The sequence below is a fragment of the Ischnura elegans genome, chromosome 8 (assembly GCF_921293095.1).
Source record: "Ischnura elegans chromosome 8, ioIscEleg1.1, whole genome shotgun sequence".
Lineage (NCBI taxonomy): Eukaryota > Metazoa > Arthropoda > Insecta > Odonata > Coenagrionidae > Ischnura > Ischnura elegans.
This window is the reverse complement of record NC_060253.1, coordinates 95,359,915-95,373,713: the sequence shown is the minus strand read 5'-3', so window position 1 is coordinate 95,373,713 and position 13,799 is coordinate 95,359,915. Positions and strand designations below refer to the sequence as shown.

The 13,799-nt window shown below is 37.6% G+C and overlaps 2 protein-coding genes across 3 annotated transcripts in view; one reads left to right on the top strand and one right to left on the bottom strand.

Annotated features, from left to right (window-relative positions):
• The window catches only part of LOC124163402 (cleavage stimulation factor subunit 1), a 99,381-nt gene that overhangs the window by 3,337 nt on the left and 82,245 nt on the right, over nt 1-13,799 (bottom strand). The window lies entirely within an intron of this gene.
• LOC124163404 (neprilysin-2-like) overlaps nt 1-13,799 on the top strand; it is an 85,268-nt gene that overhangs the window by 12,026 nt on the left and 59,443 nt on the right. Inside the window, exon 1 of one of the 2 annotated variants that reach the window (XM_046540287.1) lies at nt 4,804-5,261. The exons of the other annotated variant lie outside the window; for it this stretch is intronic. Coding sequence (XP_046396243.1) covers nt 5,245-5,261 — 17 coding nt within the window. The 5' untranslated portion in view covers nt 4,804-5,244. Of the gene's footprint in view, nt 1-4,803; nt 5,262-13,799 lie in introns of those variants that run through there. 2 annotated transcript variants of the gene reach the window in all.

Below are 13,799 nucleotides of genomic sequence, written 5' to 3'. Positions count from 1 at the left end.
CCTGCGAGATGACTATTTTCTTCCTCTGCTACTCAAGTGATTGATGTATTATTCACTGTAACTGTTTTATACTGTAACCAGTGCGTTTAAACTTCGTTTGTAACACCACAATATGCTATCGCATCCGCTCTCTATCGCTTGGAAAATCCAATTGATATAATGTCACCGTACGGCTACGTTTTACTGGTTGCCAGGGTGAACGAAAGTATTGTTGCGGCGCCAGATATGCCCCCTGTCTTATGGCCCGCTGTTGTATCGGTAGTACGGCCTTTCGCCCTATGCTAAATTCCATTGTTTTGGGTTGATTTCAGTTCAATGTAGGATAGGACGGATGGAAAAAGTATGCTTTTTAAAGATTATCATGTTCCCTGAGTGGTAAAAACCATTCGCATCCTCCATCCTTTTACGCCGGATACTGATTTTGAAGCATGTTTCGTAATGTTCAATGTTGTTGTTCAATGTTTTGAAGCGGTTACAGAGTTTTTTAAATTAAGCTCCACTCCTTGCCGGATGATGGGTTAGTAACTATTAAATTCAGTGGCGTAGAGAGGTGGATTCAGGTGGGCCGGACCCCCCCCTCCCCCGAAATATTGAGACATAAAAAAATAAATTAACCATGGAGCAGGGGAAAGTCGCAAGTGATATATTATCATACCCTTATTAAAAAGGATTGCCCTTTTGTTTTGTAAATCAAACTAGACAAATTAAATAGTAAAATGTATATTAATGAAAAATCATGAATTTAAATAATATTTCTTTGACAAATTAATTTTTTCCATAATGAAAAGTGTTAAAATTAGTAAAAACCCGTCACTAGGTACCCTGTTCTTGAAAAATTATCCTCCGGACCCCTCTGTTTTTGGATTTCCACCCCTACCCCCCGGAATAAACTCCTGGCTACGCCACTGATTCAATTTATTCAAATACGAACAGGTGTTAGTGTTAGTGGGAAATACTTACCTGAAACGATATTGTTTTCCTTTTCGGTATCTCTCAACTGTCATTTTATGAAATATTCTTTTCTCAAACTGTGTGACACAATGCTTCGGATACCATTGCCCTTTTGATTCAAAAGCCCCGTGATTCTTTTAAAAGTGTCTTGAGAGCAAAAATACTTCCATATGGTGGGAAGTGTTAGCGGTTATGAAACGATGGAAATAATGCTGGGGCGAACTTCTTTCTCTCCGTACCAAAAGTGTAGAGACTCCAGTTTGAACGCTTATAAAAACCATACACTTTAATATATTTACTTGATTTTGGTGTTACTTTTTACAGCATTACTTTTCTTGTTTTTTCTCAGGTTCATTTTTAATTTTGGTACGAACAGTAGGGGTATGCGCGCAAATAAATTCATGGCTAGCCCTGGAATGTAGGAGCCACAATCATTTGGAACAAAGTGCGTTTCTATTTCAAAAGGCCACCGTGAAGGCAGTTTTCTAAAAGGTGGAAGTTCTAAGGAATGCAGAACGAAAAAAATAAATGGGAGAAAAGCGCGAATATGTGAATGATGAAGAGTTGTTGGTAAGTTAGATTGTATGTTACATAATCGACCGAGTTTAGTACCCGTGCCTTCGCGAAGCAAAAGAGTAGGAATAGCTACATCGCTGCTGCGATAATACTTACAACTCTTCATCATTCACACATTCGCGCTCATGTACCAAGTGGATTAATAGTTAAGTGTATTAGATAAGTGTAATGAGTGCGTGTGAACCTGATGTCGTGTTTTGTGGACTGACTTTCGGTCGATTCTTTTCCACGCTTATGGCCTAGGTGGGCGAATATATTGAAAAAGAGTAGGAATAGCTACATCGCTGCTGCGATAATACTTACAACTCTTCATCATTCACACATTCGCGCTCATGTACCAAGTGGATTAATAGTTAAGTGTATTAGATAAGTGTAATGAGTGCGTGTGAACCTGATGTCGTGTTTTGTGGACTGACTTTCGGTCGATTCTTTTCCACGCTTATGGCCTAGGTGGGCGAATATATTGAAAGTGCCTGTTACATTGCATTAAATGCTTTCGCTTGAGCACGCGTTTTGGAATTTTTTTGTTTTTACAGTTTTTCAATCGTTAAAGAAATTCAGTACTAACTTTTTCTTGAGTCATCAGCATAGATAATGTATATGTTCAGGAGATCTTTAAAAAGTGAAAAAGGTATAATGATTTAGGACTCGAACACACCCAAAACTTCACCGCAACTACCGCGCACAGTATAGAACTACTCGGGCACGGAGCGATGTGTTAGTAAGAGAATAAACGGTGAGTCCAAATTTGAATCTTAAAATAGGAAAATCCTCGCAACAGAGCCCGAAAGAAAACACTCCGACGGCCAACGTGATCGTGGACGTGAGTTAGCCCAGTGCATTCCATCCGCTAATCTTAATTCTGATTGGGCTCATGCTCCCGGAGTTCGACTCCAGCTTCGGTGGCTAGGTCGCGTCCACCTCCCTCCTAGTCTGCTTTGGGTGGCAAACGAACATACAGGTCGCTTTATGTGCCAACCTCACAAGTTTTCACCGACCTGGACCCATCTGTTAAGTGGGACTCTGGGGTGTCTACATACTTTTGAAAACGATAGCACATTTTGTAGAGAGTTATGATAACAGATATCTTATGGTTTGATTATATGCTATTGTCATGATGTTTTTCCCTTTTATAATGCACGATATTTTTTTGAGGGACCGGCGGAATGGTGAGAAAATGATAAGTCCTCAATGTAAGGTTGGATTCGAGGCACAAGTGCAAGGATAGGAATAGAAAAAGCCTAAAAACTCACTATTTTGAACAATATATGTTAAGAAATTCTACGGGAGGGCTTACACCTTCCGCTTACCCTGGCAGGCATTCCATTACCCCAGTATTAGTTTAAAAAAAACCCTAGCTTCAATTCCTAGCTCGGCCCGTGATGGGTGTCATCCATTTCGATTAGAAATAAATGTGTTATTATTGATTGAATCATTATTTTAATAATTGTTATCAATAAAAAAATCAGTATTAACTATTTCTTTATTCATCTGCGTGGAATATGTCAATGATAGAAATACCTATTTAAAAAAAAAATATGTTTACATCGGACTCGAACCGTCCCAGAATTTAATCGCAACTGCCGACCGCGGTGAAGTTCTGGGAAGGAATAGGTGCTTCATAAGCGGTGATTCCAATGTGTAAAGATACTGAGAGAAAAACTCACCAAGGAGCCCGAAAGAAAACACATCGACACACATTGGGCTGGAATCAAAAGAAGATGGCCTGGACCTCAACAACAATTTTAAGAGTTAAGTATTTGAAACTTCTCATAAATATTCTGAAATAAATTCTGCGTAGCATGCCAGATTTATTTTTTCCTTTGCTCTCTCGTTAACGTTATCAAAATTGAACAAATTCAGCGAAAAACGACCACCCGCGATTTTTCTTTTCTAATCAACTGTATCTCGGTGTGTTTGGGGTGGTGGAATTATGCTGCTCATGGTAAGCGAATACAGGTGAGAGGACAGTGAAAATAGAATGCAATTATGACACGGAACAGGGGAACGTGATATGTTAGTATCAGGGGCTGTCTGGCCAGAGGTCAGCGATCGCCTAGGGCCCTCCCAAACGCTCGTCTCTATCGTGAAGCTTATATGAAGGGTGTAATAACCAAAGACTCGTATTACTTGAACCAAAGTATTCGTTGCAATTATAAAATCCTAAGTTTTCATTAGTCACTTTATTCACAACATGCTCAAAATAAAAAGGTCACGTAAAATTAAATAAAATAAAAATTTTATAAGATAAAACAGAATATGATGCTTTTTTGAAAGGTTTATTGAAAAGATTATTTTTCACGTTTTTTTTTGTTTGCCAGTGCAGTTCAACAGAGAAAATTGTCCAATTAGATAAAATCGAACCGTAATACATAATTAAATTTTACATGTGCTGTGAAATTCTCACTTTTGCTCGTATTTTTTCTTCCGTAATTGCTATTTTTATAGAATTTGATCGTAATTTTTCTTCCGAAATTGGTATTTTTATTTTTATTGGTATATTTGTTTTTAAGAGCCATGAATAGGCTGTCATCCAAGAATCACACGAACCATAAAAATGTGCTGAAATCTGGGTCGGTCGTGAGTATAGAAAAGAGCTAAAGTGATTTTATCATGTCAAAGATGGAGATATTGCTAACTCACGTCATGTCATAGCCGGGAGAGGTCGTGTCTTTGCCCATCGGCGTGACGCAGTTCAGCGGTCAGGGTGGATAAAGTTTTTGAATCATCCCCAAAGAACCGAAGTTAGCTCAGTTGCTGGGCGACCAAGTCAGGAGAGTGTTGAATATTGAAGCTTGGGAGAGGTGTGCGTAAGTGAAGTGTTGAGTAAGAACGTAATTGAATTACAATGCGGAACAGGGGAACGTGATATCTTCATGAGTTACTCAACTTGGGAAGAGGGAAAATTGTATGGCCCAACATAATAACAGCGGATGGAGTAAAACCACGATCGGGACAGAAATATGGATAGTTGGAGCGAACCTTCAGACCACGTGAAATTTTATTAAATCCATCTACTTTTAGGGGATGAAAAAAATGCCCTATTCCCATTCCATCGTGCACATCACCCATTACCTTTTACGTCATCATGAATCACTTCCCTGGTTCCCACTGTGGGTATGAAAACACTAAACCATTACCTCATCTCACAAATCCAGAAACCTCCCTCCCCGAAACTCTAACCCCCACCTCAACACTAGACCATTGAAAGGCATAAATTAGCTATCATCCAAGAATCACATGAACCTTAAAAAACGGCGTGACGCGATTCAGAGTTCGGGGTGGGTAAAATGTTTGAATCATCCCCAAAGAACCGAAGTTAGCTCAGTTGCTGGGTGACCAGGTGAGGAGTGTGTTGAATTTTTATACTTGGGAGTGGTGTGCCTTTCCCGGAGAGTGAAGTTTCGTTACCTACTTCCAATTTTCTTTAACACGGGGATTGTGATTAGTAGTAGATAGTAATGCGCGCCAATTGTTCGTTGCGCACCGCGAAAAAGTGCATCGCTCGAGAAGTAGTTGGTAATAATTTCTCTTTTGAAATCGCTGTATCAGTTCATGGCGTTGAAATTGCGTTCGATGGTGTATAAGTGTGGAAGCATAACTGGAGAATGGGTGATAATGTGTTTATTGGCACCGTGAGAGTCTTTGAAGAGGAACGCCCGAATCAGCGGTCCACGAATCTAAGAATATAGCTTCATTCCCGACAAGTGAGAAAAAATGGCCCCACGTCAAAGGTAAATACACAAGTTCTTATAATCATCGAATTTGAAAGCTAATTTTTACCTGCACATGAGCAGTTTTTAATGAGAAATCCATCACATTGACTTAAGGAATAACATCGAGTACCTCTAGAGTTCTTTTCGCGATCCGGCTATTGCAAACTTTAATACATCCGATTTAATATTTTTTTGAACGTAACTTGATTGCTTGAGAACTTAAGAAAAGATATCCTCCAGTACGAGAACGCCATGTCACGATCCCCCTAGATTTGCAGGTCCGAAAGAAACGATAAATTAAGAGAGATATTTTGCCGAACGTATGAGAATTCACTCTCCCGCCTAACAATGAAGGACTTAAAAAATGGTGATTGGAACTAAGAAAGAGGATTTGCTTTTTGTTTCCCAAAAGTGTGTGTCCTTACACCCCCTGCCACACTCCTATTGAGATGGCTTGCATTGGGGTAGTATGTAGATGTAAATGAGATAGGGAAATCCGAGGGGTCAAAATCGCCCGGCAGATTTTATGTGTATATATATCCCTAAAGTGTCCTGACATGCGCCATCGCCTCTCGTGTCCTTACGATTCGAGTAAGACAAGTCTTTGAATTTGTTGGTTTGCGTTGTCCTAGAAATCCATACTGGCTATACAGCGTAGTTTACTTCACATGCGTGCAATCTTTTTCTCTGGACATGTGGCTTCAAGTAATTGATTTTAGATTTAATTATGTAGCTTATCGCAAATCAGACGTTAATTATGCATACTAAAGACTTTTCACCTAGCACTGATTATCTCCCCTCGATGGTTATTTTTTAACGTACTTACACCCTTTCGATGAATTTACGATCTAATTTTAGAGGACAGCGGCAATTTCCACTGCATACACAGGGTTTATTTACGATTGTCATAACTGTATAAGAGGCTTTGCTAGTATCGCGCAAATCCAACCCCAAATAGAGTTAAGTCTGCCCGTGAAAGTTGTATTCATGCTATTTCACATTCAGATTGTGACCCAAGTTTTCTCATCGCGATTTGAATTGCCCGTTTCGTTGGTGCAGACCTGCGTACCTTCGATTATTCAACCTTTGCCACGGTGTCTGTGTCTAAAAATCTTAAGTCTAAGTAATATAATGTCTTGTTATTTTCAGTATTCCGAGTATATTTATTTTATAGTGCGTATTTCGGATTAAAATTTCAGTGTTTTTGTAGCTGTTAATCGCGCTTGTTGCCAATTATACGAGAGATAAAATGTTACGTAGAATAGAAGGTCTTTAAGTCCTAGTCTGTCAATTAAAAACATTAATTACGTTAATTTCACCAAATAGGTATTTTAATCAGGCCTGACGTTACGGGAGTGACAGTTTTTTTTATCGCTTTCACTGCTTTTTAATAGAATGTAATATGGCACCGTTAAGAAGTACATTGGAATTCCGTTAATCCGGACCAATTTATACAGAACCCTATTCGGAATACTTGATTGTTTGGATAAGCCGAAATAATGTTGATGAGACCGGTTTGAAACGGCAAGACTGGGCTCGCCGTATATCTTCTTCGACGCATCATACTGCTACCTCACAGACGCGCCTTCGGCAGTCAATTCTCTTATACCAATTGAAGATAGTGCGCCAAAAAAAACTCATCCATTATGTGTTTGTAATGCATTAGCTGTTCGCATGCTCTCGCAGTTCTTTCAAGAAAAGATTTCTCTCAATTCCTATTTTCAATGATTTTCGTCAAACGCATACTGTAGTGTCTGTTCCCATCATAGCAGCCTTCGTCCTCCGCCTACCACCTTCCTCCTATATATCGCGGTTGCCCTCACAATTTCAAAGACTCTGAATAGCAAACGCTAAGGTCCTTTTCGTGGTTTACGGTGAAAAATGTAACCCAGAAACGGGAGACTAAAGGCTTTGAGTTTCATAGGCATTGCATATTTGGCACCGATATACCATATCCTGGGCGACCAATGAAATCAGAACAAAAAGCTTCCGTGTATTGGATTAATTTATTCTACTTTTCGGCATAAGGCACTATTTCTTCTCGATACTGAATTTAAAATATTCATTCATCACGAATATCATTTAAAACAAGGGTTGTAGTGTGCTGTGTCAGAGTGCAATACTTGAAGAATATCCTCTATTATTCCTCAATTAATATCTCGCCTTTGTGGTGTGTTTTTTTCCACAACGCCCATCCGTCCAAGGGCCAGTGAAATTCACTCAATTAACCACAAGGGGAGGCCTTTCATCCAATCTGGAAAATTAATTGATTCAATGCTTTAAGCAAAGAGCTTCCAATTTTACCATTTTTATAAGGACAAAAATTTGAACGTAACACTTCAGTACTTACAATTAGTTACGTCTCCGTTGTAAGGGATAACTAATTGTAGTCTATCCCGCATGAAATCGACTAGATTCTGAAATAGATAAGGACACCTGGATCAGAAAAATTTTTCATATTATAAAGCCATTTATCATGTCAGTGGCATCATTTCCGTTTTGTGGAAAATCTTGGAGGAGGGAAAATAACTCTATTAAATATCCGATGTAAAATAAGTACAGAGGTAACCGTAAATAACCTCAATATTTAAAGATGTTCAGGTTTCTCGGGTTAACAGATTTGAGTAAAACTTAATTGATTAAGTAATTGGGCTTTATTGCCAACAAAGAAAATACATTCCCTTGCTACACACCATGGCCCCCTGGGCCCATGGTAACACACCAGGCTCACATACCAACACATACAGAGCGACTGCGAGAGACTGACCAGACTGGCTCTCTCGCCAACCAACGTGCGCACACCAACGTGCGTACACCAACGTGCGCATGCGCATCAACAGTTTTGCGCAATATAGATGTACCACACATATATCCAACACACCTCCTTACATCTATATTGCACTTACACTAATTCAAACCCAACACATTTCGAAAACTTTCAAACTTTTGACGACACAATGATTTAGTAAATACATCAGCAACATTATCCTCTGAATTTACCTTGACAATATCAATCATACCTTCCCTAACACATTCATGCACATAATGGTAGTGTACCTCAATATGCTTTGAATTTTTAGTAAAATTACCATGCTTTGCAATATCAATTGCACCTGAATTATCTTCATAAACCTTCATTGGCTTTATTAATTGTACATCAAATGTACTCAATAACTCTTTTATAAATTTTAATTCACTCACTGCTTCTGACAAAGCTACATACTCTGCAAAAGTTGAAGCTTTCGTCACAGACTTTTGCTTTTTCGATTTCCAATATACAACATTCCCAAATAATCTTATAACATAACCTGTTGTGGATTTCCTATCCAAATAATCACCTGCCCAATCAGCATCAACATAACAATCAATAATATTTACACAATCATTCATTTTGTAACATAATTTCAAATCCTTTGTTAAAATTAAATATTTCAAAATTCTTAAAGCATACTTAAAATGCGTTTCATTATAACAATTTTGATATCTACTTAAGTAATTAACGCTGAAACTTATGTCAGGCCTTGTAGCTGAACTTATATATAATAAGGCACCAATTAAATTTCTGAATTTAATGTTTTTGTCACAGATATCCGCCTTCTCAATTTTTAAGTTTACTTCCATTGGTGTATTGTACAATTTACTATTTTCTAAATTATATTTCTTAACCAATGATTCAATATACTTGGTTTGATTTAATTTCAATTCATGCTTGTGGGACTCATATTCAATGGTAATCCCAAGATACTCTTTAACTTTCCCAAGATCTTTCATTTTAAATTTTTCAGATAGTAAGACTTTAACTTTCTGTATTTCTTTCTTATTTGCACCACAAATTAATAAATCATCAACAAAAATTAATAAATAAATAGAATCTTTTCCATTTCTAAGAGAATATAAGCAGGAATCAATATCACTTCTTTTAAAACCTAAATTTGCCAAAAATTCATCAAGGCATTCATACCAAGCTCTTGGACTTTCTCTTAAACCATATAAAGCTTTGAACAATTTACATACTCTTTTTGTACCATCTTCATAGCCTTTTGGTTGTTTAACATAAACTTCAGAAGTGACCTTGCCATTTAAAAAAGCAGTTTCCACATCCATTTGGTCGACTTCTAAACCCATCTGACAACAATATGACAAAAGAATTTTTAAAGTCTGCATTTTTGCTACGGGAGAATAAATATCATCAATTTCATCGGTTTGCTGGAAACCTCTCACAACTAATCTGGCCTTATAAGTACCATCAGTTTTTTTTGTATACACCCATTTAACATCTAAAACTTTATTTTTAATATTTTTGACCAATTTCCAAGTGTTATTTTTAATTAAACAATCAATCTCTTTATCCATTGCCTTTTTCCATAATTTACTCTCGTTGGACTCAATCGCCTCCTCAAATGTATTTGGTACATCCGTTCTGCACATATTTACAAATATACCGCTATTGTACACATAATAATCATCAAGTTTCTTAGGAGGATTCCTGTCTCGTTGAGATCTACGAATTTCAGCTTCCCTCTTAGTGTCTGACTCTAATGATTCATTTTCAGAACTATCGTTACTTTCATCTTTCAAATCACTGTTTTCATTGTCCTCATGATCAGATTCATTCTCATTTAATCCAATACATACAACATTTTCTTCTACAATATCTACATGCCGTGCTACTATGACTGTACCATTTATTAGTACCCTGTATCCAACATTACTATAACCAATTAAAATACCCATATCTGCCTTTTTATCCCATTTTGAAGATCTTTTCTGTTCTGGAACTCTAACAAAAACAGTACTTCCGTACAAACGTAAATTGGAAACATCTGGTTTCTTACCGAAAAATATCTCATAGGGAGTTTTTCTTTCAATAGTATTGGCTAATGTACGATTTTTCAAATACGTTGCAGTAAATATAATTTCTGGCCAATACCTCTTGTGCACATTTGCTTCTGCTAACAAACAACGTGCCATATTCATTATGGTCCTGTTAAACCGTTCCGCTGTTCCATTCAGTTCATGTACATATGATGGACAATTGTTAATTACAATACCTCTCTCTCTGGTAAAATTATAAATGTCACCATTCAAATACTCCTTCCCATTATCACATCTCAAAAATTTTACCCTTTTACCTGTAAGATTTTCACATTCATTCACAAATTCAACAAGACAATCAAACACTTCAGTTTTAGATTTCATCGTATAAACTTTAGCAATCTTACTATAATCATCAATGAAAGAAACAAAATATTTTTCACCTTTAAGACCTGTGGTTTGGAAAGGTCCACAAACATCAGTATGAACAATTTCTAAAATATCTTTTGCTCTGTTCCTATTATTCTTAAATGGAACATTACTCATTTTGTTTTCAATACATAATTTACATTTCAAAAAGTCTGATTCAAGTTCACTCGGAATACCGTCCAGCAACTGATTTTTCACCAAAGTATTTAAATATTTAAAATTTACATGTCCCAATAAACGATGCCATTTTTCCTTTAGAGTCATAGAATCAACACTTTTATTTGCAACATTTACCAAAGTTCCTGATTTTACTTTGCTTTTCATAATGTATAAACCATTCACTTCCAAAGCTACTGCTGTAACATTACCTTTAAAATCAATAATTTTGGTCATTTTGCCTTTAGAAACAATTGTATTACCCACAGTTATTTTGCTGTAGCTAATCAGGTTTGATTGCATATCTTTAACATACAATACATTCTTCATATTAACTAAATTCTTCTTGCCAAATGCATCAAAATAACTTAACACATTTCCGATTTTTGTGGCTTTTAGAATTTCATTATTACCCAAATGAACATTTATGGGTTGCTTCAGAACAATACATTTATCAAAATATCTATCATCATTAATGATGTGGTCTGTGCAGCCACTATCAAGAAGCCACTTTATTTCATTACGATCTACATTACTTATCTCAGTGTTATGCACCGCACGATGAGCAACCGTTGTAAGCCATGCGCTGTATTCTTCATTCTTCTGTCCTTGGTCTGCGCATGCTCCGTGCCATACTCCGCGCTGCCCGCGATGAAAGCTGCCACGCCCCCTTACGAAGCCTCTTCTTCCGGATCCTTGTCTGCATCGTGATGAACGCCATGTGCCTCTGCTACTTGTCATTTGTCCACTACTTCTGCAATCTCTTCGTATATGTCCCACTTCACCACATTGGAAGCATGTTCGCTCTTGCCTATTTCTATCCGCCGCGAATGCGTTGCTTTTCCTAGCCGAAGTCTCGCATCTTTGATTTTTCAACTCGGCCATTTGAATTTTATTCCTCACATAGTCAGCTGTTTGATCCTCTTCTTTTAACGTGTCAATTAAATCACCAATGTAACTGTACGAGTCAGGCAACGTGTTCAACATATAATTTAATTTTTCCTTCTCTGAAACACTCGCGCCAGCGGTTTTCAACTCATTTACCAATTTTTCAAAGTCACTGAAAAATTTCGCCGAGTCACTGTAATCTCTAAGTCTCAGTCTTTCCAATTTATTTCTACACACAATCTGCAGTGCTGTTGACTCTTTCAGATATAAACTATCGAACTTCTTAATTATATCGTACGCCGTCGTTTTATCACATACAAATTCCAATTGCTTATTTGAAATAGCGCCGTATATATAGTTCATTGCCTTTAAATCATTTTCATCCCAATCCTCTTTGTCCGATGAAACTTTTCCTCTCATTATGACATTGTCACACTTTTTAAGTTTCAAAAATAATGTCACACGTTTCTTCCACATACCGTATTCTTCTCCGTCAAACACCGGTATAACCAAATCACTGTACTTCGCCATTTTACCGTCACTCGTACAATAACCAAGAAACCACCACGTGAACCACGGACTTCTGCTACCATGTTCAGGTTTCTCGGGTTAACAGATTTGAGTAAAACTTAATTGATTAAGTAATTGGGCTTTATTGCCAACAAAGAAAATACATTCCCTTGCTACACACCATGGCCCCCTGGGCCCATGGTAACACACCAGGCTCACATACCAACACATACAGAGCGACTGCGAGAGACTGACCAGACTGGCTCTCTCGCCAACTAACGTGCGTAACCAACGTGCGCTCACCAACGTGCGCACACCAACGTGCGTACACCAACGTGCGCATGCGCATCAACAGTTTTGCGCAATATAGATGTACCACACATATATCCAACAAAAGACTTTTGCTGTCAATAAGAATAATTTTGAATTGAAAGCATGTTGAATGCTCATGGTATCCAATCATTGTGTACTGAAATAGGAATCCTCAAAGTTTATTTCACCGCCATTCATTAATGTCGATATCCGTGGACTAATTTCTCATTATTGTTTCGCCACTAAACGTTTCTCCCTTAAAAACCGTGGTGTTGCCAATTTTATAAGACCTTTGCAACAAATCTTTTGTAAAAAAGATGACTTAGATGAAAAACTCCGCCCTTCAGCGATAAAGGCATTTCTTTATACAGTTTCGGGCCGGCAGTTGTATTCGTCTGCGGCAGCGTCTTCGCAAATATTTTTATCGCATACAGGTATTAACCGTAGACCTTTGCATATGTTCGCCATTGTCATTGTAAGCGTGAGGGCCACTGTGGTATAGACAAAGAGGTGGTTGGTGAAGGACAGAAGGAACTCTGATTACGACACGGAAAAAGTAGTCAAATTTGACTGCACAGTAATCTGCCCAAATGGCTACGCAATATAGGAGTTGAATTTCAGCAAATAAATAAGCGCCTAAGAGTTCAATAGCCATGCAACATCCACTGGACCTCGTGCTAGGTGTTACGATAGTGTTGGCATCGACGACTCTTTTGGTGGAGCTGGCTCACCGCTCACAGCACACTCCAGAGAGCCGCTCGCACAGTGCGGCTCACTGTCATCAAAGCGTATTCTGAGTTAAGGGGAGGGGGATGAGGGGAGTGGAGGAAAGGGGCAGAGGGGAAGGTGGTGAGGGGGAAATTTTCTGAAGGAACATTTCAAATATAACATTTCCTTCATCACAATTTAAAAAATTCATTTAAAATCAATCACGTAGTCACAAATATTATCAGGTGATATAACTTAGGTTCTATTTCTGCCGATACGTTATATCGCTCGTGGAAGACAAAAAATATACTCCGTGTCCTGTCCTTAGAGATGACAACAATTAAAAAAACTGCTGTAAAAAAACTCTCTCCGAAACCACATGATCATGTTAGCAATTCATAATTAATTTCCTCGATTAATCTTATTTGTTTGTGTTAGAATAAAGCGATGGCTAAGTTCTAACAACTCGTATCTCAAAATTTTTCCGGTTTGAGTTAATACTGCTAATAATGTTAATACAAAATAAAATTCAAGCAAAAAACAACTCATTTTTTGCGAATGTATGTTTCTTTTTCACTTTTATCTATTTTTGGTTTTCAATTAAAATTAAAATTATCAACAATTTAAAAAATGCTTTCTTTTGGCTACCCTGAAAAGTTGCCATTTATGATATATGTGTTGTTAGAACTTGGCCATCGAAGTTTTCATTTTTGTCACATACATATTATTTTAGTATAT